The following is a 26,537-nucleotide window of genomic DNA, read 5'->3' as shown; positions in this document are numbered from 1 at the left end:
GCATTTCAGGCAGCTAACATCTACAATCAGCAAACAATATCAGCTTCTTCTTACCACAGCTCAGGAACCCAAGCCAGGCGCCCATGCTAACCAGGCCACCCTTTCCATCCAGATCGCGATCAATTCAACCAACGGAATTAACCAAGCCAGGAACTCGCTCAGCTGCAGTTTCAGAGAACCACAAATCATTTGATCAAACCCAGGCAGCTACATTTCATCAGAATACAGAGCACTGAGAGAGCCAACAACATAAAAGAAAAAGAGTCACCACACAACCATTTAACAGTTTTTACAGATGGCATGATTTGGCACCCATCCGACACAAACAGGTATCATACACTTCAACAGAGACACCAACACGATACAACAAGTTTTTGTCTGTTACAGGGTAGTGAGCTCGGAGTTCAATCCCCAGATCAATTTTGATCTGTTACACACCCCATTCAACATGCTCTACATCTTCCAAGATACACCAGCCATGTGAGGGCGGTCACATGGAGCAACTCTCTCTTTGTTCCAATTATTGTTTAGGAGCATGCCTCGATTTGCTGCTCCAGCTGCATCAGAATAAAATAGATCAATGATTACGAACATCCACAACACACAACGAAATGCTAACAAATGATCAATGCACATGGTGTCATAAATCAAACATGTTACAAGCTGGTCGGTATCTTAGCAGGGTACATTATTACCAAGCTTAATTTAAGTGGGAAGCAAGAAAATTCACTACCTACAACTCGCCGACACATCTACTCAAAAGTGACAACACAATTGTGACAGAAATATTCAACGGCAAAATGGGACTTTCAGAAGACGTCAAACTAATTGCTCCAGGAACCAAACAGTATTTCTAGACAAATTTCAACAGCGATAAGAATAAGATTAAGGCTATTATTATTTTTATCTTGAACAATACAAGGAATCTAGGAAGAATAGCCAATGCCATTAGAGTGTGTGCACATCACAGACTATGATGCCAGCAAGACAAAAAGTAATGGATTATGGTACCAGTGAGAAGTTAAACGTCAAAAGCCAAAGATAATTAAGCGCACAAGGGGATACCTGAAACATGGTCTGGAACTTGCTGCGAGAATCATAGAACTCATTTCGGAGAAGAGCCAATGCCATGACGCACCTGAGATGATGCATACACACGACACTGTCAGATTGTACAGAAATTAAGCAAACAGAACTGAAACGTGTAGGAAAATGCAACACTCTGTTTGAAAAAAAAATCAAGCAATCTTGGAATTTAGTCATGCTATAAACAGAAGTCCAAAAAACAACAAGTTAAAAAGAATCATCAAAGATTAACATATTCAGATAATGAACCAAAGTCTACCAATCAAGTGGTTGAAGTTGAAGCCAACAAGCAGATTACTTCCAAAAAAATATTGATATGAGCTAAATGCAGTACCAGAAAAGACATAGTCAGCTGGCAGATTTACATAAGAGTTTGAGCAACAGAGTGTAGAATAATTAATTATTGTGCAACATCTATTATAAGGTACTGAGTACTGACCCATCTCTGTTTTTTGCCTCGTAGTAGCTATGGAACTGCTCGCATGACAGCTTCACTCTCTGAGCACCAACACTGAAACACGCCCAAAAGCACTGATTAGCAGACTAGCAATTTCTCAAACTTATGAAACTATGTAGCATGTTGAAACGCATAAGCATCGTCAAAAAAATGGCCCGAGCCTCGGAAGGAAGTCAACAAACATAACAACAGTAAATTTCCAATTTATCCCCACAAGAACACAAGCATAACTTTGCTTTCTTTGGAAAGCGACAATTTTTTTTGCCGAGGTAGAGCATACTACAATTAAACTGACAGGAATACCCTCACATCCACTCCACCTAACACGATTAAACTCAGCCCTTCTACTTATGGCAATAGGGGAGCGGAAACGGCACAAACCGCGTGAGCCATGCCGCACACATCATGCACCAACAAATCTGAATACCAGAAACGTTATGCAAAGCCACAATTTTTTTGTCGCCGAGCTATGATATACTACAATTAAACCGGCAGGGATACCCTTACTTCCACTGCACGAAACATGACTTGACTCTGCTCATCTACTTATGGGCTATAAAACAGCGCAAGCGACGACACGAACTGTGTAGCACCGAATGGAACAACAACAACCACAGTGGACAAAATGAACAGTTCAAATTAAACTGTTTGACATACCACGAAAACCACAACTGGCGTTAGCTGGAATAACAGATAAATAGTACCAGGAAAGCCCCGCAAACCGACAATTCTTTTTTGTAACCGGCCCTAGAATATTTCAGTTAAACTAGCAGGAATACCTATAATTCCGCTGCACGAAACATACAAAACTCAGCTCTTCTACTTATCTATGGCCATAAAACAGAAACATACTAAACTCAGCTCTTCTACTTATCTATGGCCATAAAACAGCGCCCACGACATGAAACGCGTGCCCACGATTATACAAAATTCTACGCCGACACATCTAGAAGCAACAACTGTGGATAAACAAACAGTTAAAAATGATTGAGGAAAAGGCTTGTTATCATCACCTGGCGCTGCTCCCCTTTAGCTGGTGCACCAGGGCGTCCACCTTATCGAAGTCCACGACAGGCTGGTCCCTGCACACACACGCACGCAGACAGAATCAGTACTTCAGATCGAGATAACAAAACCAGAGATGGGGGCGTCGGGTGATTGAACGGACAGCAGGCCGGCGATGAGGCCGGTGATCTTCTCCGCGTCGTCGATGAAGAGGCCGACGACCTCGCTGACGAACCCCGGCGAACTCCCGTCATCCTGAAGCATCTGTAGCTCCTGGAACTGCTTGTCCAGAAAACCCTAGATCACAGAGTAGAGACGGTAAAAGTCAGCCCGCGTCAAGTCAATACTACCGCGATTCGCCGGCGATCGGACCACCGCGATCCGCAAGAATTCCACCGTGCCAAAGAGCTAAAATTTTACCAGAGAGAGGGCGGGAGGGGAGCATGAGGAAACTCACCGCGGCGAACATGGAGGCGATGTGTGCGTTGAGCTGGTTCTTGAGCGCGACGGCGGCCATGGCGACGAGCTCCGGCGAGACGGGCGATCCGGCGGTGTGGGTGGAGACGCCGAGGAGTAGGACGCAGAGAGTATGTGGTTGTTGGGAAGTGGGTGAGAGATGGCCGGAATTCGAAGCTGCGGCGGCGCCGGCGGTGGCGGAGTGAACGGGAAGACAGAGTTGGGGCGGACACGATTCGATTGCCGACCATATATACTGTCTCTGCCAGCCGCTCACTCGGCTCCATTTCTTTTTTTTTATTCCCTGTTTTCTATTTCTTTGTTTAAAACTAGGGTTTTTTCCTTCATTCTTGGTGGTACCTTTCCTTTTTCGGGTCTTGTTTCTCATTTGCTAGAATTTCACGATTTTTCTCTAGGATGTTTTGATAATTTTGTTTTAAACAGTAATTGGCTCGTTTTTCTTCGTGCGTTAAAATTAGCGCGAAAACGGTTGCGCGAGGGAGAAGGAGAGGCGACCCGAGGAGGAAGAAGAGAGATGAGCACAGGGATGGCCCAATCGGAACCTTGGTGCCTCCCGCCGTAGTCAGTGGTGGAGTAAAACCAGATGGAAGAGGTGGAGGAAAAATCGACGAAGGTGGTGGCCATGTAGAATGGTCAACATGAGGTGGGTGTTAGCAATGGAGTGAGAGGAGGTGGAGATGCGAGGTGGCGGTTTGAGAAAGAGGAATGAGCTTCGCAAAAAGACAAATTCTCGAGGATGATGGCACTGTATGTATGTCCTTTCAAGTAATAATGAGTCCACACATAGTATATGGATGCAAAAAAAACTTGCAATGATAAAGAGTGAACCACTTGGCAATATGAAGTTTTTATTGGAAACGTTGAACATTAGTAGCACCCACAAAAAACTTCTCTCTTGCACATGGGTCATGGGTCCACATCTAAGCCATGCAGGGGCCAAAAGATTAATTACCATTTTTAAAGTGAGAAGATATTCCAAAATTCTCCTTTGTATTTGACATACCATATGTATAACCAGTTGGTCGTACGCAAAAGAAATTATGATTCAGTTTGCGGTTTTGGTGTTGACATTACTTTATTTTCTTTGAGAAAATAGCCATGAAACGAAACAAAAGTTAATTCACCAAACAAAAAAGTTAGGCACCAACTGATCTCGAAATGCTGGATTAGCGTAATCTATCTCAACCCCAAGGGAGCACAAACAAAAGTCCACGACATTTCGGTATTTAAACCCTCATGAGATGACTTGTCCATAGAACATAGGAGTAACTTTTTATTTACTTCGCGTTCATTAGGATGTCCATTCAATTAAGTTTACAACTTTTTGTACAATAAACAATGAAGGGGATACCGTACGCTTACATTCCCTACACTTCTTCCTATATCCGTGCCTCTTGCAGTCGCCTCTCTCTCATTCTTTAAACTAGGTTTTTTTCCTTTCTTCTTGGTGTTTCCTTTTCTGTTGGGTGTCTTGTTTCTCTTTTACGAAAAGAATCGGTATTATTCTCTAGGATGTTTTGATTATCTGAAAATGGTATCCCAAATGTTGTTGTTCGCAATTAGGTCTTAACGGGTGAGCGGTTGTGAGAGAAACAAGAAGGAGCGAAGTCCTGAGGAATAAGAAGGGACACGGGTGAGGAGTGTAAATCTTAGCACAATATAATTATAGTTTTAACTTTTCATAAGATAGTATCATACCATATTAGGTTATACTTATGTCGAGGTAGAGGACCTCGCTGGTCCTTGTAGGAATGAGAATGACGCGTAATCTTCTTGTCATCAATTTTCTGGTCATGATGATTTCATCATTAATCACACCTGCTACATCATTGCATCTTGCGCCATGCCAATCCAACATCTCACGGAAATTACCTTTGTTCAAGGAAGTGCTAGACTCAGCGTGCCCACAAAAAGCTAGACATTGTTCAAAAAAAAACCTTACAACACCAACAACAGCCCTCAAACGAATTTCATAATCAATATGAGACTTCTCATCATGACAAGTGATAGCATATGACACACTTTTATATCTTATTTCTAAAATGTTCGCAAGCACTCTCTACATTGTTGTGAATTCTGTTTGGTCATACTACATGACTCTTGAAACTTTGTGGTCTTTTTCCCCAAATTTTTAAACCCCTTCTTTGTGAAAGCATCGTGACCAAAGTGTGAAGTAGTGCTTATAGCTTTGAAAAGAAAACAATAGAAATAATATGCAGCATTTTCTTCACATTATACTCTTACCAATCATATTTTGTATACCATGCATTTTTCTCTATGATGTACACTAACACGCCATATTTGGTAGAGAGACGAATGTTGCGCGATAATCATGTGCTCAGACCCAAGGGCCGAGGTATTTAGAGCAAGTTTAATAGTATAGCCAGCTGCTGGCTACAAGCCATGTGCCATGTCATTTGTAGCTAACATAGAGCCAACATGTATAATAGTGAGCTATAATCATGTACTACTTTATCAATGGATGGCCCACATTTCACTCTCACAAAGTGCACAGAAGACGCGTCTTTGGCTTCGCTCTTGCATGAGAGCCCACTCCTCTTCTCTCTCCTCCTCTCTCTCCTCCAACTAAGCATGAATATATTATTTTAACCCTTATAGCCAGCTGACTAGGACTTATTATACTTGCTCTAAGAGCCACACACTTGTCCAGAGCCAATGTATTCTCTCGGGCAGTGGCCTAACAGACAATTCTATGCCAACTACTTTACACGTTCTCCACAAAATTAAAATACATTATCCTGACCGGTCTCCGAGAACGAGATATGCTTCCTTGCGAGGGCGATCCCTCCACATCCCTCGGCCCTTTCGGTAGCACATGATCCTTCATGTCTGCCTGTCTCCATGCCTCTGAAACTTTTCCATGATTTAGTCGTCAAAAAACTTTTCCATTTTTTTGGTTACAGTATCATCGTGGGGTAGAAGAAGCTACAACACATGTTGGGGATCTCATCCGAATCCCCAGCCATCTGTCACTAGGATCTGTACTCGTCGCCGCAGTCGCCGATGATGTCCATCAGGTTCCGGCCCCGACTCGACGCCTCAGCGATGCTACCCATGTCCTCCTCGTCCAGCTCAAGCGACAGTATGGCGTTGGTGTCCCGGATGTGCTCCGAAAGGCCCAGCCTCACGCCCACCATTGAGCCCGCCACGGATGTCTGTACCCAAGAACAGTCACAAATGGCACAGGTCATGGGTTGCGTTGGCAAAGAAAACACGGCATATGTCAATGCCGATAGGATGAAGATTGTTCCGTTGTGGAAAATAGAAAGTTGCAACGAAGATGTGGAGGATATATACCTGGTTCAGAATGTATCTGACAGCGACAGTCGAGATAGGGACGCCGTGTTTCAGCGACACCTTCTTTAAGGTCTGAAGCAAAGCCTGAAACAGGCTCCAGCCGCCCCAAGCATCAACCATCTGTCACAAAGCCCAAGAATAAGAATTGCAGGAAACTGGGAAGTGGGCAACACGTTCAACAAACAAAAGGATGATGAAGTTCTCACCCTCTTATACTTCTGCAAGGATGGGGTGTTCAGAGGGGGTCCAGCGAAAGGGATCGACACATTGGTGTCGAGGAACTTCTCGGACAGAAGGCCGCCCATCACCGTGCCGTACCTGCATCCAGAGTTAATGATTTTCAAACTTCAAACTGTGTTGTGCTGAAGAAGAACAATAAAAAGGAGGCAGGATGCAGGGGAGGGAGCAGACGTTATGAGCTTGACTCCGGTAAGCTGGCAAAGCTCTGCCATTTTTTTCTGCGGGCGCATATCTACGATGGAATGTTGAACCTGGTAATTACAGCATCTCTCGTTATTTTATCCAAAGAACATATGCTAATCGACATTAAGAAAGGAAAAACACAGCATGCAGGAGATACGTAAGCAGTGTTATACCTGGTTGCTAACAATCGGTATGCCATTTTCGAGAATTATTTGCAGCCTCTCCGTATCGAAGTTTGTCAGAGCTACAGTCTTTATCTTGCCTTCAGAATTTTCAGAACAAAGAAGAGCATGGTGTAAGAACTCAATCAGACTGAAAAGTCACAAGAGCGTAGAAGATGCGCGCACAAGTGAACTATGTTATCTGGTACATGTTTTAGAATTGGGTTAATTGGATCTATGCCACTTCCACTTTTCACCAGCATTGATCCAATTAACCCTTAAACATTACCTTCCTCTTTTAGGTCTGTCATGTGCTTCAGTGCATCTAGGTATCCAGGATTTGAGTAGTCCCACCTGTTTTAGGATATAAAGTGTTAGCAAAGTTACTAGCAGTGGCAGTAGTTATAAGATACACCATGCAATGATTTCACTGCATCAATTAACAATGCTCAATGCCGGTCACGCCTTTCACGGGTTTTTAACAAGATCACACTTCTCAACTTTTGGAGTTTCGGCAGTACTAACCGAAGTCCTAGAAACTGATCTCTGATGCAATAAGCATTTTCAATGATAGAACAGTAAATTTTGTTGTGTAAAAGTTAATGAAATTCTGCATCAACAGTGAAGAGGTCGGTCCAAAAGCCCCTGTTGTTAAACTTGACAGCGGGGGTGTTATTTATAATGAATAGATATCCATTTTCAAATCCCATCAAAGGCTTCCCTTCGCATCGACGGTGAATATGAAATGTTCATCAAAGAGGTTATGACAAGTTTGTAACTAATCAGCAAGCCACGCAGACATACCAGTGGAACTGCAACATGTCCAGTGCAGCGACGTCCATCCTCTTCCGAGACCTGTTAATGTTCTCCTCGACATAGCTTCTCGTCATCTTAACCGGTGGCGGCACCCACTTTGTGAGCCTGCACAGTGAACTCACCGTGACAATCAATCAGAGGCAGCAGGAATATTTTTGTAACGATGTGTATCGTGTCAACGGCACCTGGACCATTACAATGTACAAAGCCCTTACTCACCCCTTGACTTCTTCGAGCATCTCGGCTGGGCGCTCGCGCCGAACCCTGTTGATGAACATGCCGTACAGATCCTCCGCCGGTCCATCTGCCGCAGCAAAAAATTACGCCTCTATGTCAAGATGAAAATACTCGTTGCGGTTCAGAAACTTAGTTAGAAGTGGTTTGCAGTCTCGGTTCTGACTTCTGACTAGACAACTTCCTGCGTCAGCCCAAAGCAGTTTCAACGTTCAAATGTACAACTTCAGCTTAAAACTGGCGATCACGCGTGAATAAGAAACATCGAAGGCCGTCAGATGAGACCCCTAGCGCTAGATGTACTAAAACTGACCATAGGAAACAAGACGCAGCACACGCACGCTAGGTGTTCGCGCGAATTCTGCAGAGAGGCTGTACAGAAATTCAGACGGCGGGAGCATGGTCAATCAAGGGTGGGAGAAGGATATATACGGACAGTGGTCGGCCATGTCGAAGGTGGACAGCCCGCTGTCGGCGTAGGCGAGCATGGCGTCGACGGCGTCGGCGCGGTCGATGCGGCCCCAGCCGCCGCTGGTCTGCCACATCCCGTTGAGCACCCGGCATATGGGCAGGGACGAGTCGGCCCCGCCGCGGCTGCTGCTGAGGGTCACGGCCCTCGCCCCGGGGCTGGCCGACTCCACCGCCGGCCCCACGAATCCCGAGCACCTCGCCGGGCGCACGCGCTGCGGGACGGGGAGGGCCGGCGGCGCCGGGGAGAAGGTGTGAGCTGCAGAGGACGACGACATGGCGCCAGACGAGCGTGCGTGCGCGCGAGACGCGAGTGTGGGAGGGATAAGGCGCTCTTGGCCCTTGGGCCTTGTTTCGGGCTTAGTCAGGGTCTTACGAGGAGTTCTAAAATTAAATATACGTTAAAAACCTAGAAAATTCTAGGATTATATCAGCAGTTTTCGAGAGTACATATGGTTTTCAAATTTCTAGTCTAAATAATTAAAATGCTATTCATACTAAATTAAAAATAAAAGTTTGAGAAAATTCATGCCCAAAACAGCATCCATTTGTGATAACGGTAGTATACCTCTTAAGTTGACAACAAATTACTTACCAATATTCCCCCGAAAAAAAAAACTTAGCGATATTGCAATACATTTCGTGCAGTAGATATGTGTCATTAACTTTAAGTGAATGATTATATTAATGTATATTTTTGGATGGTTTTTTTTTTTTTGCATAAACTTGAGAATTTTTTTTTTGTGAAAACTTGAGAACTATATATGATACAAGGAATAGAACAACTCAAGCAATTTAAAATAAATCTATAGCGCCCTGCCCACGAGCATTTTGTTGTTACAGAACAAGGTTCAGGTTCAACAATATATACTGTGGATCTTCAGATGACAGGAGATGCAGATGATCTACTACTCGCTTGTGTCAGAAATGTGTAGGCGTCAGTAGAAGCACTAAACGTCGACCACACCAAAAGCAATCCGTAAAACATAATTTCTCGTACTCCTTATCAGATGACAGGAGTAGCAGAACGATGACTCGAAAAATCGCAAAGGCATTTGCATACGTGGAGAGTCTGGTGGAGGGTGAAGCATTGGACGAGCGGCCGTGAGCGTGTGCACACATGGGACGCGGAAGCCTGATCCAGAAGTAAGAGGTGATCCTTACTTACATATGTCGGCCATGTCGAACGTAGCGAGCCCGCCGTCGGCGTAGGCGAGCATGGCGTCCACGGCGGCCGCCGGCGCCGCGCGGCCCCATGACGCGCCGCTTACCTGCCACATCCCGTTCACCACCCGGCACACCTCCAGCGCGTCCCCGGCCTTGCTCTGAACCGTCGCCGTCTTCTTCTCCCTGGCCTCCGCCTCCCCCGTCGCCGCCGAGCAACGCCACCTCCTCGCACTCACCGGCGCAGGCCGCCGATGAGGTGACGTCCATGGCATAGGCAAAGAACGGCCAGAGGCCGTAGCGGCCATGACGGTGCCAGAACCAGAGCGGCAACACAACAACATTGCGCGCTCACGATGAACGTGTGCAGTGCACTGACCGTAAGGCTGTGGGTTTTATTGAGAACAAAACAAGTTCACAGAGTATATGTGGTACAGACATCACAACTGGAAACCAAATGGTATTGTACTGCGTAGTGAGGTATGTATGGTAGTCTAGTATCCTGTATCCCTGTGACGATACAACCACACAAGTATCTCTAAAATGGCAGGAAATGTACACCGAGCGCGTGTCTCATCAGATCTTGCTGGCAAACAGGAGGCCATCCTTCTTGAGCTCCTCGAGGCTGGACACCGGCGGCTGGGCCTTCGCGACCTTGGCGATGGCGCCGTTCTCGTCGGCCGACCCGCCCTCCAGGAACGCGCCCACAACCTTGCCATCCTTGATCCAGTATGACCCGAACTTGGGCTTGGTGGAGCTAGGGTCGCTGTCGCCGAACAGGACAGCCTCGCCCACATTGTCGCCGTAGAACTGCCACGACAGGTCGAACGACCGCGAGTAGAAGTAGGGCAGGTAGTCGTATTCCGGAACGGCCTCACCCGCCTCCTTCCCCTTGATCGCCTGCGAAAAGGAGATGCAGAGACAATTCAGAGGCAATGTTGAGAAAATTAAGTCCGACACCATTGATAAAAAAGAAATCCCACTCAGATCTTAACATTTCGGTCGTGCTGGTCTGAACTCAGTTAGAAGTTAGAAGCCTATTGCTAGCTGCAGTATCAATTCCGGCAACAACCGGCTTGAGTGTCCGGTAAGACTGCTTTAGGAACACCATGTTGGAGAGATGCTAAAGTAGGGTGTCCTCACCTTCACAGCCTGCTCTGCGGACTTCCTAGAATGGTCAACATGCTCCACTCTCCTGACATCATTGTAAATCTTCATGGGGAAAGTGGCCACATCACCAACAGCGTACACTCCAGGGATACTTGTTTCAAAAGAAGCATCAGTCTGCATGAAAAAAAATTAGGCGCATCAGACATTTCGGTGTAAATAAATAGATAAATGCATTTCCTAAACGAGAATATAACACACAAACAGGCAGAAACGCTGTTGTTCTTGACAAAGCAGCTTGACTTGAAGCATCATAAACATTTTCTATAAACTATAAATAACCACAGAAGTTTCTACGTAAAGGGCACCTTCAAAATGCAGATTAAGCTAACTAACCTTGATTCCACCTTTGTCCTCAGCAACTTGGCCTTTGAAGAGAGTAGTCAATGGTCTACCCCCAACACCAACAACAACAATATCAGCTTCAAGCACACTGCCATCCTTTAGCTTAACGGCAGTAACCTGGCAGGCAGAAACAAAGTTGGCAAGTCAATGTATGCACCGCAAAGAGAATTGCACACAGCTGAATTTGGATTCAGAAAGTGTACATACATCACCATTGGCGTCAGCATCAAAACCAACAGCAACTGTACCCTTGACGATCTTGACTCCTTTGTTAGTGTAGTAACTCTCATAGAAAGCTGCAATCTCGGCGGTGAAGAGACGAGGCACTACAAGAAATGACATTATAACATTATATCATTGTTGTCCATAATAAAAGAACGTTTTCATTATAGCTTTGTTTCACACCATAATTGCATCTGCATGGTAATCAGTTGTGTTTATCTCTGACGCATGATAAGTACTTGAATAAGGATTAGTGGTAGTATGTGAGTCATGCACACTTACTGCACCAAGGTTCAGGGAACACCATAGTGACATCCAGATTGTTCATCTTCAATACTGCGCTTAGTTCAAGGCCAATGTAACCTCCTCCAACAACCACTGCCTTCCCACCCTTCTTTGCTTGGATAGCTGCATACAGCTTGTCCGCGTCGTCAACTTCCCTCAGATACAGAATGTTGTTCGAATCAGCTCCTTGAGTGCCGAAATCAGAGAGCTTGATGACCTGAAAAGGAAATCAAGACAGACGTTGTACCTAAGTAACAGCAACAACAACCAAGAACTGTTTAATTCTTTTACAAAGTCTGAGGACAAGAATTTATTGTATCGCAGTGTCATATATTCTTCACATATATATAAAATAAATTGCTGACAGTTCAAAGTCTAAATAAGAGAAGTAAAACAGAAAATGACACATACTGAGGAGCCAGTAGCTATTAGCAAGATCTCATATGTAAATGTCGCTCCAGCTGCACTAGTCAGAGTCTTGGAGGCAAGATCAGCCTTGACAATTTCAGTGTTGAGGATCAGCTCAATACCTGCCCAACAGATGAATCATGAATATGCTCAGATAAAAAAAAAAAGATTAGAGAAGGAACATATGGATACTCTTGCAGACTTGTATTGCCTTGTGAACCTAGTTCTGAAAATAGACCCTAGGGGAATAGAAGATTTGGTAGTTGGTTAACCAGTACGATTACACACACATGGGGTCAACATCAAAAAATCATTGTAGATATGTACTGCCTTATCAGCCTAATACTAAAATTAGACACTGGAACAACGATGCTGTAACGACATTTGAATAGGTCAGCAACAGTTTTATTCAAGGATTTTTGTTCCAAATGTAGCAAAATTAATTCAGTGTAGGTTGAACATGAAAAAAAGTCTTTCCTCATTAATTTCCTTGACAAAGATTTGGTAGTTGGTTAAATAGTAAGATTATATAGACATGGGGTCAACACAGTGATTCCTATACTGCCATACACAGGATAGCATGACAAGCTAACATGGGAGTTACCAGGTGCATGTAGCATACATTCTTACAGCTAAAGGAGCGTCCACACGGATAATCAAAACAGTTCAGAAGGTTGAACCTTACACAATCATGGATGGTCAAAAAAAATACAGGGGAACTGGTGAACTGTACCTTTCTGTGAGTACCATTCAGGCAAGAGCCTCTCGCCTCCACTTCCCACACACACATGAAATCCTGGTAATCTTGCAGGATCTGTTCATAAACAAGACAAACTGAATCAGCATGAGGTGCCAAACGTGGAGCGGGTGAGGCAATCAAAGGGAGAAAGAGATATGGATTGAAAAAAACTTACTCTGAGGGAAAAGGTACGCCTTGCTGAGGGCAGGGCGCTCGTAAGGAGCCACCTGAAGGGAAAAAACATCGCAAGAAATGAGTTGCATCCTCAAATGTTCACAGACAGGTAAAACTACACATAGCTAACAGTGACTATCTTATCGCCAATATTTTTGGAATACCGTCAATGACTGATAGAGATAAGCAAGTGCATAGTAAAGGCTAGTAATTTACAGGTATAAGCAGCATATATGCTTTTACTAATTATTACAACGGAAGAAGGTGGCTTAGTCTGATGGAGATGTGGTTTTACATATGGCTGACAGCACCCAGTATCGGTTCGTTCACCGCCTAGAAGTCAGGAACCATTAATTTACAGGTTATTACACATATAAGCTGAAGTATCAGCAGGAGCATGTGAATAATCACTAGACTGTGCTACACACTGCGCGCCATTGGCAGTTGTGGCCTATTGGTGCATTAGTTAGAAGACGTGTTGATTTCATGGGGTGGGTAAGGGCATCTAGGTTTGACCATGTGCAACCCAAGATTCAGATGGTGCACTGAACCTCCTCCTAAACCTGTCATCTGGAATCTGCATGTGGAGATACAGAGGGGGGAACGCATGGGCACAGGAACATCTTGTGGAAGTAATTAGAGCAGAGGGTGAGGGAGGGAGGGGAGAAGGGGTGAGGGATCGTACGGCCTCCTTTGAGATGATGGCGAGCTCCCCTGGCTGCGCGCCCTGCTTGACGAACTCCCGCGCCGCGTACCCCTGGATGGATGCACGATCGGAGAATCGCGGTGAGAGATCCAGAAATCGAAACTCTAGATCGAAGGAGGAGGAGGCGTGAAGTAAGTGCGCGCGCGCGCGGACGTACCCCCGAGACCCCGCCGCCGAGGACGACGTACTTGAAGTGCTTCTCCGTCGCCATGGCTTGTGTCCTGCGAGCGATCGATGGAGCGAGCGAAACAGAAGCAGAACCAGAACCAGGGGAAGAAGATGAAGAGGAAGTGGAATTTGTCTGGGGTTGTTGTCCGTGGGAGAGTGGTATGGCCAGCGTCCAAGTGCAGCGAGGCTACTGGCAGGTACGCGTGGCCGGGTCAGCGTGGGCCCAAGCGGCAGGCACGCGTGGACTCTTCCTATTGGATTAGTGGTACAGCCACGTGGACCACCCCTCAGCCGTACAAGATTTCGTGATACATGGCCACGCACGCCAATTGGGATCGAAATTAGAACAAGCAAGAGGCACCGGCACGTTACAAGATTGCACAAAACCAATCTGGACCACACACGACCCAAATGGTTCGCGCGGATCAGTGCTGAGGCAAGGGAAACGGGTTCGTTTTCTGATCCGTGAACACCTCCACTTCCTGAGGTCGTGTCGCCAAACAGCGGAGCCTGCGTAGTGAGCCTATTGTGCCTCGGCTGAGAAGGTTGACGGAGCCCCCCCCCCCCCCCCCCCCCACGGGGGAGGCGGCACGCGAGCACATACAAAGCTCACCTGGGGCACTTGGGCCAAGGGCTTACCGCTTCCCTAAGCCTCATGCGTGGACACTGAAGCAATGCGAGCACCCCCTCCCGAACCTGGCGCCAGATGTCGCGTCCCGGGGACGATAGACATCGAGGGTTTGCACCCCTTTTTGTTCGGTTAGAGGGCGATGGGCGGGATCAAGCACAACACAAAGACACGCAGTTTTGATCCAGGTTTAGGGCGCGAGATGCGAAACCTCTTCGCCCTGCTTGTCTGATCTCCTTTATGATTTTGACCCAGGTTTAGGGCGCAAGATGTGAAATCTCTACGTCATGTTTGTCTCATCTCCTTGATGATTTTGACCCAGGTTTAGGGATCAAACACCGTTATTTGCACGAGTTAAGGGCGGAGGACCGGACGGAGGTGGGAGAATGGGAGGGAAGAACGGCGACAAAGCTGGCCCATCAGACACACCAACTGACAGCAAATAGGGTAGTTCCGGTTGTTGTTTAAATTCAGTTGTTTTTCATTCAAATTTGTACGTAACAAAATTTAAATACTATCAGAATGTTAGCTACTTAAACTCAAAAGACATGTTTGTTTAAAAGTCGTTTAGGGGCTTTAACTCAAAACGCATGTTTGTTTAAAAGTTGTTTAGGGGTTTTAACTCAAAACACATGTTTGTTTAAAAGATGGTTAGGCTACACACTGCCACGGAGGCGTCAACAGAAGCAGCAACACGTGCCAGACCTCACAAACGGTCTGCCCGATACGTGCGTCAAATGCCGTTTTCAGCTAGGATGCTCTTACAAAAGGGGAGGGGTATGGAGCAACTAGTTTTCACCTCAAAACTAAAAGTGTTTGCTAATGAATGTACCAGATCTATGGTATGTACAAACATTATTACCTACTAGTACATTTGCCCGTGCGTTGCATCGGGTTAATTATTGAGTTAATTATTGAACATGTCAAACTGATCTATATTGAAAATGCCATATATATGGAATATGAATTAGTACAAATTACTTCAGCAGTAGTAGGATTGATGTAAAATATCAGTATACGATGATGCACATGCCTGAACAAAATTGAAGCCGCGGCGAAATTTGGTGCAAGGGTGAAAAAGAAATACCTCGCGATCAAGTGTGCCGCCATCACATGTTCTGCCCGTCGCTTCAGCTAGGCCACCGGGTGAGTCAACACCGACATAAGCATTCACCGTCATGTCCAAATCTTGAACACATGCATTTGATTGACACACGTTTTTATAATAATAGGTATATAATGCAACTACTTCAATTAAGTACAATACTTGATTTAAATTTTGGAGAAGAAAAGTTGTACTAAAAATAAATTAAGACTACCCGAGCTAGAGTGCCACCCGTGCACCTCTCCCTGGCCGCCAAAAAATCCCACGCAGCTCGTCCCAGCCCCCCCCCCCCCCCCCTTCATCTAGAGCTCCTCTGGCGAGAGACATCATCGGCTCGCACTATCGTCACCGCCGCTTGCTGCGGCATCGCCTTTAGTGTTAACGTAATCGTGTTATATTAATTAGTTACCAGATTTTTTTTAAAGCAAATTATCCTCCAGCACACGCCACTTCCTCCTTATCATCTTCTGGTTGAGAGGTGCAGCATGTGTGTATAATATACACTGGTGCCTTTTTTTTATCTCTTTTATCTCACGAATTTGAGAGGTGCAACATGTGTGTATGATATACATGCTATTGTACCAAACAAAAATGTTCTGCTCAATATGGAAACTGATAAGCACACACAAAAATGTATTAGCTCATACCTTGCAAAAAGGACCAGTTCTCTTGTCGTGCGTTCTGAATTTCATGCCCTTTGTCTAATAGTTTATCCTTTAGTTGGAGGGTGTTGCCATTGGCTTACTCGCTAGTTTTGTTAGCTTGCAGCAGCTGAGCCTCAAGATGCTACATTTTCTCCACCAGCTAGGTATTTTCCGCGTCTTTTTTAGTCACGACGGCCATGAAGTCTTTTCCTTCCAACTTTGACAGCGGCACCCTCTTCTTTCGATTTTCTAGTAGAATTAACAAAACATTGTTCTTTGGGCTGCCATACCTAAGAGGCCCAGACACATCCTTAGCTTCTGCCTCAAATCTTCCAACTAACTTATTGAGGCAAACATTCTCGTTGTTAATTCACTTCGTCGACCTTATAATTCTCCTTGCGTTCTGCAGACTCGTGTTAAACAACTTTGCAGCTCTAAACATCGGGTGTTCAAGAGTGACCACAACTCAACGGCAAAACGCGGTCAATCAGCATGTATCCACGGAACGATGTCTCGAGAGTGAGCAACCTGTCCAGGCTGATGACCAGGAGCAGCAGATCTGTTGTAGATAAAAGTCAGGAGGTAGAGCCAATGTCTTGCTGCGAAGCTCTTCGAAACGCCAACAGCCTTTTGTCAGAATGTCCGCCTGTAAATGATCTTCCCTGTAGTTTGATACCTGTTTTCAATGCCTTTCTGCTCCTGTGTCGAAGTTCTTTTGCAGATCAACATAATTGTTAATGTGTTCAAGTGTAGTGAATACACCGCACCAAGGATGAAACATGAATATACACATACCAATTTAAGTTGGAGAAAAAGCCTCTCTATATATTAGGCGAATGCTGCAGCAGGAAAATTATTGCGTCGAAATCAGCAGCCATGCACCATTCACCAAGGGACAGGTGAGGTGATACATTCAGATCCAGGCCGATTTGTGTCTTTTTCTTCACGGGAGTTAAGGTGATTGATTTTCTTTCTCTCCAATCCACAAAAGCCACTCCGAACCAAGGCAAGCTAGCACGATTATGTCAAGATGCAGTACCCCAGCCGGATGAAAAGACAACAGTTCCATGGCCACCCTGCCAGTCTGCTGCAACATGGCCGGAATCACGGTCATGCCCTTCTTCATCAAGACCAGTCGACCATCCCGGCCTCAATTCTCTGTGCCTGCTGATTCCTCGGCGGTGGCGCCCGTTCTGCTTGGACATCGCCGTGGAGAAGGGAGGCCAGGTACTGCTACACCTTGAAGCGAACCTCTGCGAAAGCTGGGCGGCGGGAGCAAAATAGGTGGCGGAGAGGTGGAGACCTTGGTTTGTAGCGTTGTGCAGCCCTCCTCCCTGGCCGGCGGCCTGCCGACGGTGGAGCTGTGGAGGAACCCTAAGGCACGCAGGGGTGGGCTGGCGGCGGATCGGGGCGCTCGCGTGAGGGAGCAATCGATTGGATAGACGATTTTCAGGATCCTATTCTCATCTCTAAAGTCAACATCCTTTGCGAAACGTTATTTAAGTCCAGCGGTGGCAGTGGCGGTAATTTTCATTGAAACGTAAGGGCAAATTTAAAACGGACGAAAAAATTGGGGAGAAACCTTCCTTCCTTTATTAGTAGGTATAGATATAGATATAAAAGTTGACCCCCTTTGCTAGAATTTTAGCTCTTTGTATACTAGCTTTTCATCCAATAGGGCGTTGGCACATCACCCACACCAACGAACGATAGGAAGTTTTGAGATGGATTCCTACGACCCCTCCCAGGGTGAGACACGTGCTCCCTCCCGATTCCTCTTCCAACTCCTCCATTGATGCTCTCTCTACCGAATCTCCACTTCCGCCGGTCTCCCACCGTCCCACGATCTTCTCACTTCCTAAGTTCCTAATGAAGACCTCAACAACTCCGGCCCTGAGCAGTACAACGCCGGGAACTCCGGGCTTCAGCGGTACACCGTGCAAACGGCGCATCCAATGCTCAGCGGAGCTCCCTCGCCGTTGCCGGCACCACGATCCTCGGGGCGAGGGACATTGGGCGCCGCAGGAAGCTCTCAGATGGAGCGACCGCCTCCTGAGCCACCGGCGGCGAGGAGAGCCGCCACGACGTCTCATTTTCTCCTCTCTTCCTTCCTTCCCCTTAGAGCATCTCTAGCAGATACGGTAAACCCCAAACCCGCGTATCCAGGTCACCCCAACGCGGATTTGGGGTTTGAAAAGCACACACACAGTTCAGATACGGCATATGAAATTACAAATTTAAAAAAACACGCGCAAGAGAAGAAAAGTTCGATTCTTGCATTTCAGTGCTTGCAGTTCATCCTAAATTCAGTTGCATTGTAGCACTACATACAACAAAAGTAAAATAATCCGCCACTGCAGTACAGTGCAGCAAAATCAGCTCACCGGAGCCCTGTGCCGTGGCGGCGGCGCATCGTCTCACTCCTTGTCGCTGACGAGGTCGATGAAGACGCGGTCCTGCTCGACGGCGATGCACCTCCATTCGTCGGCCTTGTCCGTATCCTACTGGTTGGAGTGCACGACGAGGCCGACCATGGTGTCGATCTCCCGCTCCGCGACGAAGTCACCCGGCGAGAGGCCCACGTTGACGCCGAGCTGCGGGAGGAGCTTCTTGAACTCCTTGTCATCGAGGTAGTCGCCCTCGGCGAAGTGGGGGAGGCGCGGCGGCTCCGGCTCAACCTCCATCTTCACCACCAGCGCCGTCGGCGGGCGCTAGCGGGAGCTCGAGCCTGAGGATGACGAGGCCGCGGAAGAGGACGCGGCGCATCCGCGCCGGTACCGCTCCGACTCGCGCTTGGCGAAGGCGGGCGGCGCGGTGACGCCGTAGTTGCGGTAGCGGTAGCTACCGCGGATGCGCGCCGCGTCGGACTTCACCTTGTCTGGCTCCATCTTCTCACCAGCGGGAGGAGCAGAGGAGCTCCCACCACGCTCGGTGGAGCGTCCGCCGCGGCCCACCTGGCCGCCCCTGCGTCCGCACCCTTCCACTATCATCACCGGCGGGAGGTGGGGACTCTCGATCTGCGTTCTACCGCGTCAATTGCTCGCCGGAGGAGCGGCGATTGCTCGTCGGCGGGAGGCGGAGAGGCGAAGGAGTGGATGGGGTTTGGCCCCCATCCGCCTCGCCGACCGCTATATATGCGGGCGTTTTGGCGATTTAGGTTGCGGCCTGGATCTATTATCCGGGCCAGACCACCGATACGGGTCTGGTCTGATCCAAAATAACACCAAAAATCCCATATCGGCTCGCCGCCGCGTTTGCAGGGCGATATGGCGTATCTGCTAGAGATGCTCTTAGGGATTTGTTTTTTTTTTATTTTCACGGGGGGGGGAACGAGTCCCCACCTGAATATATTTCAAAGTTGCCTATGAGGTTTTTCAGCCTCTACAAGATAGGTTCAAATGAACAGAATACACAGGGGATACAAGAGAGGAGCAGAAAAGTAAAAAACACACACCCCAACAAAAACAGAAGGAATGTGAGAAGAAAAGGCCACCCCCGCAAACTTTGGGGGGACGGTTGATCGAAGAGAAAAGATTTATTCAGGCGGTGCCGTAGGAAAAAAATCCTCTCCTACTCCGGGAGAGGGCAGATCCTACCGCAGCGGAGCCTCTGGTGAAGGGGAAATTGACACCATTGACATCACCACTCCACCTTGGTGTACGGGGCAGCATCTCCATCATCACCATCACCATCTTCGTGATCAACTTCATCCCCCTTATAGTTTGTGTTTCATTAAATCCCGGATATTGTTTTAAGAGCTAGTTATATGTTTGTGATTGGTACTTTATCTTTATTTGAAGGAGAGATTATAATTTTCAGATTGTGTTGTAACCATTACGCCTTCAATTCACACCATGTTTGGCACTTGTGAGTAGTTTCCCATGTACATAGGGCATAGGATGATCTACCTATGACTCTATATGATGTGTAGTGATTATTTGGTCAAGTTTTTATTTTTTTATATTGTTCTATGATGATTTTATGCGAACGTTGGCTGCATTTTACTTCACCTTTATGGGTTCATAGTGCATCACTTTAATGAAGTGATGAGGGTTGGAAGGGACGGAATAAGAGAAACAGACCTCATGTTGGTTCACTATTTATGCATATTAGGGCATGGCCAATGGTATGCCCCAACTTACTTCCTCACATGTCCAACTAGGATCGGATGCCACCGTGTAGGTTAAAAGGAGGTTCGGATGGGGCAGTGACTTCTTGCAGAGGAGGCATGATCCTCAAGTAAAGAAAGGAAAAAAAGAATGGGGAGATGGGAAAAAGTACAAGGAAAAAAGTAAAACGCAGGAAGGAGATTGGATGGCCATGGAGCACTGTGTGCAGTATGCTTGCGTCACGAAGCTACTAGTGCGTTGGGCATATGGAAAAACGAGCAGTGGCCTCACATGCTTGCGCTGATGTGGTTGTACTGGAGCGACTACTTGTGATCGCTTCCTTTGTACGTGCCCTTACTTCACCCAACCTCAGATTGGTTCTCCAAAATATGAATATTTTCAAGAATAGAAAGTCGCTAAGAAAAGTTATAAAAAAATTACTTTAGAAAAGCAAAAGAAACAGACCTAGGACACTATCCATGTGTGACACTCTGCCCTGAGGGCCTCGTGCGAGCAAACACGCTCAGCTTTTAAATAGGGAAAAGCTGGCGATCCTCCGGAGGATCTCGCACCGCATCCTCCTCCTCCAACGAACGCCACGCGTCCCCACGGGCCCACGAACCACCGACGCTGCGACGCCTTCTTCTCCACTCGTTTTCCGTCCCGTACATCTCGTCTCCTCCGTTTTCCCCAAATTCACCCGCACCCTTCTATGGAGAGGACGAAGTGAGACGGAGCTCGCGCAGCGCCGCCGACGGTTCTCTATTCTGCAACGCCGCCGCCGTCGTTTCCCACACCGCCGCGCCACCCTCGCCCAAGGCCTCCTTTCCCTGCCTTTTTCTACCCAACGTCTCGCTGCTGCCGGTGGGACAGCGCCGCTGCTAAGGCATGGCGGCACTGCTGTCAGGGGCACGGAAGCTACTAGCCGTCCGCCACCGCTCGCCATCGTCGACTGCTGCTCCAAGCCATCCCTTCACCTGCTGCAAACTCAGTTCGCATCTGCTGCCATGGGCCGCCGGCGCAACACGCTGCTACGAACGGCCGCCGCCGGGCTGCTGCAAGCCATCCACCACCGGCGGTGCTACAAATGTCCGCTGGCGCTGCTACATATGGCCACTGGCGCTGCTACAAACCGCCGTCAGCGCTGCTACATATGGGATGCCGGGCTGCTGCAAGCCAAACCGCCGTTGGTGCTACTACATACGGCCGCCGCCGCTACTACATACGGCCGCCGGCGGTGCTAGAACCGCCGCCGGGTCTGCTACATACGGGACGCTGGGCTGCTGCAAGCCATCCACCACCGGCGGTGCTACAAACCGTCGCTGGCGCTGCTACATACCTCCACCGCCAGTGCTACACACGGCTTCCGGTGCTGCTGCAAGCCATCCACACCGCCGCTGCTACGAAAGGCCCCCGCCCCTGCTGATATGAACGGCCTTTGGCTCTGCTACGAAGGCCACCGGTGCTGCTACAATCTGTCGCCGGCGCCGCTGAACTTTCGGAACAGCCGCCAGCGCTGCTTCAAGTCTGACGCCGTCGTCGCTGCAGCTTGGTTGCGTGCTGCAGCAAGCACCGCCGCCGTAGATGCAAGGGGACTAGTGCTGCGAGCTTCGCCTCCCTCAGTGGAGGTCGCGGCTGACGGTGGAGCTCCGCCGGTCGCCGGCTGGTTTGATGTGCAGAGCCACGCAGTTATTTTCCCTTTAGAATTGTTCATGCGGAGCGAAGTTGAGATTGGGGAGAGAGACGAGGTCAGGGATAGAGCCCGCAGAAATATCTCACGGTTGTTAGTCAACTGTTGACGAGATCGCACGGCTACGGACCCGGGGGATCGGGGATTTGATCCCCCCGGGGGACGCTCAGCGTGACCCTTTTAAATATGGTGTATTATATTATGTACTGTATACTACTAGGTCCTAAAAGCTTCGGAACATTGCTAGCTCCGTGATATTGTCGTCTGCGAATCGAGCTTGAAAACACCCAATCGAGCCCAAAGCTCAGTATAGCACTCGTACTAGACAAGGAGGTGTAGACGCTTCTGTTTTTTAAGACAAGTTTTAAATATATTTTAAAATGTTGAAAAATTAATAAAACAATGTGGCAGGTACATCTTAACCTTGCAAAGTTGTTTCACAAAAAATCAGTATTGTTCATGTTGTGTGTAAAAAGGACAGAAAAGGTTGTAAAAATAGATCTTATTGAGACATTTTCTTTAGAATAATTTTTTTACACTGGACACAAAAATGTGGGTTTTCCGTGAAAATTGGCATGCACACCTAAAATATCGAATGTCTGCACAATTTTTTTTTGTTTAGAACTTTTAAGATATTTTAAAATAATTTTTTCGAATGGCAGGAGAATATGCATTTCCGCTCGTGCTGCAACTACTTGTATGAAAGTAGGATGATGAGTCCGAGCTAGCGTAGCGACGCATTCTCGTCTTCTTGCCGTGCTACTCCTCTGCCCGCTACCCTACCGCCGCCGCAGAGCTTGATGACCATGCGGGACTTCTCCTGCTTCCGCGACGCCGCCGTCACCACCCTCCCCTCCTCGGTGGCCGCCGGCGACGCGCAGCACCTCGACCGCTCGCTCCAGTCCGCCACCGCCTGCGTCTACCGGGCCACCCTGTCCTCGGGCAAGGAGCTGCTCGTCACTGTCACCTGGACACGCTCCCTTGCCGTCCCCGGCGACGCAGCCACCGGGTTCTCCGTCGCCGTCGAGGACGCCGTCCCCCTCGCGCCCCCGAAGCTCCTCCCTCCCTCGTCCGCGGCGAAGACGGCGCCCACCACGCCGCGCCGGTCCACGCCGTTGCAGGCGTACAAGATGCAGCTGCAGACCAAGAGGCGCGGGGCCCGATCCTTCGCCACGGAGGGCGGCACCGCAGTGGCCGTCCACTGGGACACCTCCGACGCCAGGTACCCTTCGCCGTCCTCCCCCGAGCCCTCCGGTGGCTACCACCTCGCCGTGGTCGCCGACGCGGAGCTCGCGCTGCTCCTCGGCACCGAGCTGCCCCGCCGCTTCGCCGCCGCCTCGACGCCCTGCCGCCCGGCCCTGCTAAGCCGGCGCGAGCAGCTCCGCGCGCCGCCCACCCCCACGTCCGCGGCGGTGGCGCACAGCACGCGGTGCCGGTTCCGGGACGGCGGCGAGGAGCACGAGGTGACCGTGTGCTGCCGCGGCGACCGGCGCGCAACCGCGAGCGACGAGAGCGAGGTGGCGGTGAGCGTGGACGGACGCACGCTGGTGGAGGCGCGGCGGGTGGAGTGGAACTTCCGCGGGAACCGCACCGCCGTGCTCGCCGACGGCGCCGTGGTGGAGGTCATGTGGGACGTGCACGACTGGTGGTTCCCTACCGGCGCCGGCGCGGCGCAGTTCATGGTCAAGGCGCGCGGCGGCGACGGCGGCGGCCTGGGGGTGTGGATGGACGAGGAGATGGCCAGCAAGGGCCACCCGCCCGCCGGGTTCTTCCTGCACATGCAGTGCTACCGCCGGTGATCGCCCGCCGGCCAGATGTAACTAAAGTTATTACTAGAATGGTTTCGTGACTGATTCTTTGTTTCGTCGGCGAACGGTCGCCGTCTTTTCTCATCCGATTGATTGGAATTCTCGGCCCGTCCCTCTCCCGACGTTGATAGTTCATGGCATCATCTTATATTCTCTGTTGATGGCGACTTTGACTTTGGACATTAGAAGAATGGCCAATGGCAGACCGCCGGCGGCGGAGGAGGAAATCGCCATCAGAGTTGCCACAAGCCGATGGAGACACTTGTTTGGCCAGGAAAGAAGTTGGGCTGCTCGCCAGCTTCGCTGTCGCCGCATGCACCGCCATTACTGCAGGCAGGCAGCTCGACTCACGAGGCTCACGGTCTCACTGGAGGTGACGCTGGTGTTTGGCAGGGAGTGCTTTACTACTCTGCTAGTAGCTCTGCCTGGTTCGGCCGGCCGCTCGCCATTAATGAATGAGCTCGATCGGAGACGGCGTGCATGCGTGCAGCTACCGTTGGTTCGAGGATGGATGCCGGGCCGCTCCGGCCGGGTCGCGGTCGGTCGGTCGTGGTCTCTCTCGTGCAGCATTTAAGAGCAGGGATGGGCCTCCTAGGCATTCGGGGGGCCGCCTGGCTGCTACTCTGCCAGTGCCAGGTTGACGACGACGGCGGCTGTTAGGGCATCTGCAATTCGGCCACGCGTCGGATGGATCTAATCGAATAAAAACGCGGCCGTGCAACGTAAATGCGGATGGCCGCCGCGTCCGGAACGATGCAAACCCGGCTCAAATATGAGCTAGGCTTGCATGACCGCGGATGGCACGCAGCGTCCGGTCACGTTCGGATGCTCGCCTGCTCGTCTCTCTTAGGCCCAGTAGTTGGTGACCGCGCGCGTCTTATCAAATGTGGACCGGAGGGATCTATCCATATCCAGTCCACTCCCTATTCCAGTCTCCACTCTTTCGATGGTTCCGCACGCACGCGCAACCGCCGCCATGGCCCCGAAGAGACGCTTCGCTCCCGGCGCCAACGACGGCGAGGCCAGCAACAACCGCTGTCCTCCGCCGCCGCTGCGGGCCAGAGGAAACCGCGGCGGACTCCACATCGGAGAGGCCGCCCGTGGCGGCTCGGCATTGGCGCAACCCGCACTGCTGCTGCTGCCGAAGCCGGAGTCCCCGGAAGAAGAAAACCCCGACCTCCACGCCGCTCTGGTGCTATCGGCGGCTGATACGTCTCCGACGTATCGATAATTTCTTATGTTCCATACCACATTATTGATGATACCTACATGTTTTATGCATAATTTATGTCATATTTATGCATTTTCCGGGACTAACCTATTGACGAGATGCCGAAGGGCCAGTTGCTGTTTTCTGCTGTTTTTGGTTTCAGAAATCCTAGTAAGGAAATATTCTCAGAATTGGACGAAATCAACGCCCAGCATCTTAGAATCACACGAAGCTTCCAGAACACCCGAGAGCCACCAGAGGGGGGCCACAGGCCCACCAGACACTACCCTGGCGCGGCCAAGGGGGGGCCCGCGCCCCCTGTTGTGTCGTCGCTTCGTTGACCTTCCGACTCCGCCTCTTCGCCTATATAAAGGTCCCTGACCTAAATCTTCGATACGGAAAAGCCACGGTACGAGAAACCTTCCAGAGCCGCCGCCATCGCGAAGCCAAGATCTGGGGGATAGGAGTCTCTGTTCCGGCACGCCGCCGGGATGGCGAAGTGCCTCCGGAAGGCTTCTCCATCGACACCACCGCCATCTTCATCACCGCTGTTGTCTCCCATGAGGAGGGAGTAGTTCTCCATCGAGGCTAAGGGCTGTACCGGTAGCTATGTGGTTCATCTCTCTCCTATGTACTTCAATACAATAATCTCATGAGCTGCCTTACATGATTGAGATTCATATGATGATGCTTGTAATCTAGATGTCATTATGCTAGTCAAGTGGATTTTACTTATGTGATCTCCGGAGAGTCCTTGACCCACGTCTGTAAAGGTGACAGTGTGTGCACCGTGTGGGTCTCTTAGGCTATATTTCACAGAATACTTATTCACTGTTATGAATGGCATAGTGAAGTGCTTATTTATATCTCTTTATGATTGCAATGTGTTTTGTATCACAATTTATCTGTGTGCTACTCTAGTGATGTTATTAAAGTAGTCTATTCCTCCTGCACGGTGTAATGGTGACAGTGTGTGCATCGTGTAGTACTTGGCGTAGGTTATGATTGTGATCTCTTGTAGATTATGAAGTTAACTATTGCTATGATAGTATTGATGTGATCTATTCCTCCTTTCGTAGCGTGAAGGTGACAGTGTGCATGCTATGTTAGTACTTGGTTTGGTTGTGTTGATCTGTCATGCACTCTAAGGTTATTTAAACATGAATATCGAATATTGTGGAGCTTGTTAACTCCGGCATTGAGGGTTCGTGTAATCCTACACAGTTAGTGGTGTTCATCATCCAACAAGAGAGTGTAGAGTCTAGCATCTATCTATTTATTCTGTTATGTGATCAATGTTGAGAGTGTCCACTAGTGAAAGTATGATCCCTAGGCCTTGTTCCTAAATATCGCTATCATTTGCTTGTTTCTTGTTCTCTTGCATCTGTCTTGTCCGCAATATTACCACCATCAATCACACGCCCGTCCTCGGCAAAAAGCACTTTTAAGGCGCCGTTACTACTGCTCATACTTATTCATACCACCTGTATTTCACTATCTCTTCGCCGAACTAGTGCACC

The 26,537-nt window shown here is 48.8% G+C and overlaps 4 protein-coding genes across 5 annotated transcripts; 1 reads left to right on the top strand and 3 right to left on the bottom strand.

Annotated features, from left to right (window-relative positions):
- Positions 1–233: 233 nt before the first annotated feature.
- LOC127303052 (histidine-containing phosphotransfer protein 2) lies at positions 234–3,249 on the bottom strand. Its single transcript, XM_051333813.2, has 6 exons — positions 3,006–3,249; positions 2,712–2,845; positions 2,557–2,625; positions 1,526–1,597; positions 1,066–1,138; positions 234–557 (listed from the first exon to the last, which is right to left on the bottom strand). The coding sequence occupies exons 1-6, from the start codon at positions 3,063–3,065 to the stop codon at positions 528–530; spliced, it is 438 nt and encodes a 145-aa protein (XP_051189773.1). The 5' UTR covers positions 3,066–3,249; the 3' UTR covers positions 234–527.
- Positions 3,250–5,888: 2,639 nt separating this feature from the next.
- On the bottom strand, positions 5,889–9,985 carry LOC127303051 (uncharacterized). Of its 2 annotated transcripts, none has more exons than XM_051333811.2 (9): positions 9,614–9,985; positions 7,963–8,047; positions 7,732–7,848; positions 7,217–7,281; positions 6,940–7,028; positions 6,755–6,834; positions 6,550–6,661; positions 6,344–6,463; positions 5,889–6,201 (listed from the first exon to the last, which is right to left on the bottom strand). In XM_051333811.2, exons 1-9 carry the CDS (start codon positions 9,951–9,953, stop codon positions 6,019–6,021), a joined length of 1,191 nt encoding a protein of 396 aa, XP_051189771.1. In that variant the 5' UTR covers positions 9,954–9,985; the 3' UTR covers positions 5,889–6,018. The 2 variants fall into 2 exon arrangements, with proteins under 2 accessions (XP_051189771.1, XP_051189772.1); XM_051333812.2 differs by lacking the exon at positions 9,614–9,985 and adding an exon at positions 8,414–8,753.
- Positions 9,985–13,982, bottom strand: LOC127303050 (monodehydroascorbate reductase 3, cytosolic). Its single transcript, XM_051333810.2, has 10 exons — positions 13,813–13,982; positions 13,635–13,706; positions 12,951–13,002; positions 12,770–12,850; positions 12,040–12,158; positions 11,626–11,845; positions 11,329–11,447; positions 11,113–11,238; positions 10,753–10,893; positions 9,985–10,509 (listed from the first exon to the last, which is right to left on the bottom strand). Exons 1-10 carry the CDS (start codon positions 13,864–13,866, stop codon positions 10,186–10,188), a joined length of 1,308 nt encoding a protein of 435 aa, XP_051189770.1. The 5' UTR covers positions 13,867–13,982; the 3' UTR covers positions 9,985–10,185.
- Positions 13,983–22,737: 8,755 nt separating this feature from the next.
- Positions 22,738–23,915, top strand: LOC127303049 (uncharacterized). Its single transcript, XM_051333808.1, has one exon. It carries the CDS (start codon positions 22,800–22,802, stop codon positions 23,796–23,798), a length of 999 nt encoding a protein of 332 aa, XP_051189768.1. The 5' UTR covers positions 22,738–22,799; the 3' UTR covers positions 23,799–23,915.
- Positions 23,916–26,537: the final 2,622 nt, after the last annotated feature.

Source organism: Lolium perenne, chromosome 5, assembly GCF_019359855.2.
Source record: "Lolium perenne isolate Kyuss_39 chromosome 5, Kyuss_2.0, whole genome shotgun sequence".
Taxonomy (NCBI): domain Eukaryota; kingdom Viridiplantae; phylum Streptophyta; class Magnoliopsida; order Poales; family Poaceae; genus Lolium; species Lolium perenne.
Note: the sequence above shows the minus strand (reverse complement) of the source record. Positions and strands in the feature narration are given on the sequence as shown.